This window comes from Prunus mume, linkage group LG3, assembly GCF_029339155.1.
Source record: "Prunus mume cultivar Tortuosa linkage group LG3, ASM2933915v1, whole genome shotgun sequence".
NCBI lineage: Eukaryota > Viridiplantae > Streptophyta > Magnoliopsida > Rosales > Rosaceae > Prunus > Prunus mume.
The window spans coordinates 3,380,446-3,383,362 of NC_142700.1; the positions used below are offsets into that span (position 1 = coordinate 3,380,446).

Below are 2,917 nucleotides of genomic sequence, written 5' to 3' on the forward strand. Positions count from 1 at the left end.
CTGTGAAGGGAATGCTAAATCGTTGCAGTTGCTGTCTAACTGAGATTTGCAAAACTAGTGATGGTGCAATGCAAGCTTCCAACGTTCCTTTTATTGCAAATGGTAGACTCTAAAGGGATGATGATGTGTGTATTTGTGGTTGAGCAAATTTTTGATGCCTCCCCTGCCAAATGGAAAAAAAAACAGAGAAAAAAGAGACTTGATTTGTTATTTTTTTCTATTCGGCAAAGACCAATGAGACTTTTGAGGTCGTCGGTCCTGTAATCCATCAAAATCAACACGGCTCACGTCTACAAGTACTAACCCATGTTATTAGTTCTTGCGTGTCAATTTCATCATATACAAGAACTATATAAAACATTAAACCATATCACTTCTTGGGTTGTTGATTTAAAAATGTATGTACGGGAAAATGCAGTAGTGTTTTATTTATCGCATTAAATATTACGTATTCTATCAATCTAATGCACTACATACATAGTTTACTACGTAAAAGGATATAAACATATTTGCTAGCTCCTGCCTTAGCCGATACAGGCATTTTCATAGCCAATCATTAACGATAATACACTCACTTAGATATGGATTCTATAGCCTATATAAATATACATAGATTATGCAGTCGGATAGTAAGCGTCCCGAGCAAGGCCACAGACACCTTCTGGGGGACCAGCATCCCTAAGAATTTTCATATAGCCATTTTCACCCCAGCTCTCACCCCATTGATTCTTGAGTAACCAATACTTAGTGCCGTCCTCAGTCGTCCCGTACCCAACGAAGGTAACAGCATGGTCCAGTCTCGTCCCACAATCTGTGGCCGAGAAGACCCCACTTTGGTAATTCCTAAACTCGTTCCCGGAACCAACGATGGCTATTGAGACTGGCTGCATGGACAGAGCCTTGAGTAGGTCTTCTTCACTATTTTCAGGCACCTTTTCATAACCAGTGATCTGGACAGCAGGCTGATTAGCGTTACATGTTCCCTGCACAGCATGGTATGGGTAGTTTCCTTCGCTGGCAATTCCTCCGCTTTGTCGGATGTATTCAAAGGTAGAAGGAATGAAACCACCATTGCAGCCTTGGTTGTCATAGCCGCTGGTACAGTCCAGAAGCTGTTGCTCGGACAGGGAGATCAGTTTCCCAGTTTTGATTTGGATAATCCCTTCCACTGCTGCCACTGCAGAAAATGCCCAGCAACAGCCTACATATATAATACAAAAACAAAAACATCAATACTTAGTAAAGAATATGGACGAGTTATTAATATAAGGAAGGTGGATCTCTTACCACAGCTTCCTTGATCCTTTATGGGGGCGACAGCTCCTTTCTCCCTCCAGTCAATGCTAGGCGGAACATCAGTCGGGCTGAGGTCTTCGTACCTGAAAGATATGTTTGCGGATGAGGTTAATTCAGTGGCCCTTTTGTATCCAGTACGCTGCCGGAGGAATTCTTCATCGCTCAAATCAGAATGTTCATTCAGTCCTAACTTGTAAGTCTTGTTCCCTTCAGTGTTGAACTTCTCCACGAACTGCACGTTCTTCTTGAATATGGCGAAACGCCTTTCCTTCTCTGCATTGTCCGCATAAACACGGCCATACTTTGTCATCCATTGATCATGTTTTGCAGCAAAGGAAGCTTCGGACAGTGTGCGGGATGTGGCTTGAGATGCCAAAGTCCCCAAGACGATGAATAGGGCGAGGACCACAAGGTTTTTCTCAAAAGCCATTGTTCGCAAAGTAATATTGGCTTAGGTTTTAAGTAGTGACATTGGAAAGCTTAGCTAGCTGTGTTTGCATGTGAACACATTGTTCATGTTATTATTAGTCGAATTGGGAAGACAGCGAAATTTCCAGGCACGTACGTAGCCGGGGATACTGTTAAGTTGATATTTGTTTAATTTTGTTTTGCACGTGAACAGTGTTCAATGTAGACCCTTACAACTATTAATTATATTCTAGATATAATAAACCCACATACTTTTAAACATTTACTTAAAACTCAAATTTAAGCCCACGTGATTAACTTAATGGAAAATGGCCTTCATTTGTAGACAAGCGGACGTCTCAAGTTTGAATTCTCAGGATATCTTGATTGTGTGTGTGTGTGTGTGAAATCCTCCTCTTAAGATAGATTTGTCCTACCCTAAATTACATATCCAATAAATAATGTACCTATAAAAAAAAAATTCTATATATAAACCCACATATTATTTACAAAAAAAAAAAAAACATTTACTTTTGTAATTGAAATTTCTATACATTTTTCAAAAATGAAAATTAAGTACATAATAATTTATATAAAATATAGATACGTACATTATTTACAAAATAAAAATAAAATATAGGTACTATTTCTAGGTCACAAAACATTCCCAAACGAGCCACTCTTTGGTAGGAGAACAAGTGACCAAAACAAACCATTAAATTAAAGGTTCTTGTTTGCCAACCATTGTAGCCTTATTTTTCCTTCTTTGGTTGTAGGCAAAAATACAATTCAGTGTGATAGGGAACTGAACCCATGGTATGACTTTTCCTTTCTGGTTATATTGTGGACAATATCCCATTAAATTGAAAACAAATTTAAGACAAGTTAAAAAATCAAGAAAAGTGCTTCTGAGGTTAAGATTGTATTCTGTGTCAATGAGATAAGATTTCTTTCATGCAAAAATAAAAATCTGTAAAGGATTGACAAAGCCATCTGCTACACTGAAACCACAACAAATCAAAAATCAAAAGCCAAAAATAATTCATAAGCAATAGTGACCAATAGCTAGCACTAACAAATGCCATTACATTCCATTCAGCACTAACCAATAAAACAAAAAAAGGGAGAAAAGAAATGGCACTCACCATAGCACAAGTGGATCAAAACTGGTTGCTTTTGGAAGCTGAAAGAAGTCTACCTTTTCCAGGCACAC

At 38.3% G+C, this 2,917-nt stretch overlaps 1 protein-coding gene across 1 annotated transcript; it reads right to left on the bottom strand.

The window, feature by feature from the left end:
* Positions 1-403: 403 nt before the first annotated feature.
* LOC103324881 (senescence-specific cysteine protease SAG39-like) lies at positions 404-1,804 on the bottom strand. Its single transcript, XM_008226997.3, has 2 exons — positions 1,288-1,804; positions 404-1,201 (listed from the first exon to the last, which is right to left on the bottom strand). Exons 1-2 carry the CDS (start codon positions 1,724-1,726, stop codon positions 615-617), a joined length of 1,026 nt encoding a protein of 341 aa, XP_008225219.2. The 5' UTR covers positions 1,727-1,804; the 3' UTR covers positions 404-614.
* Between the last annotated feature and the right edge of the window lie 1,113 nt (positions 1,805-2,917).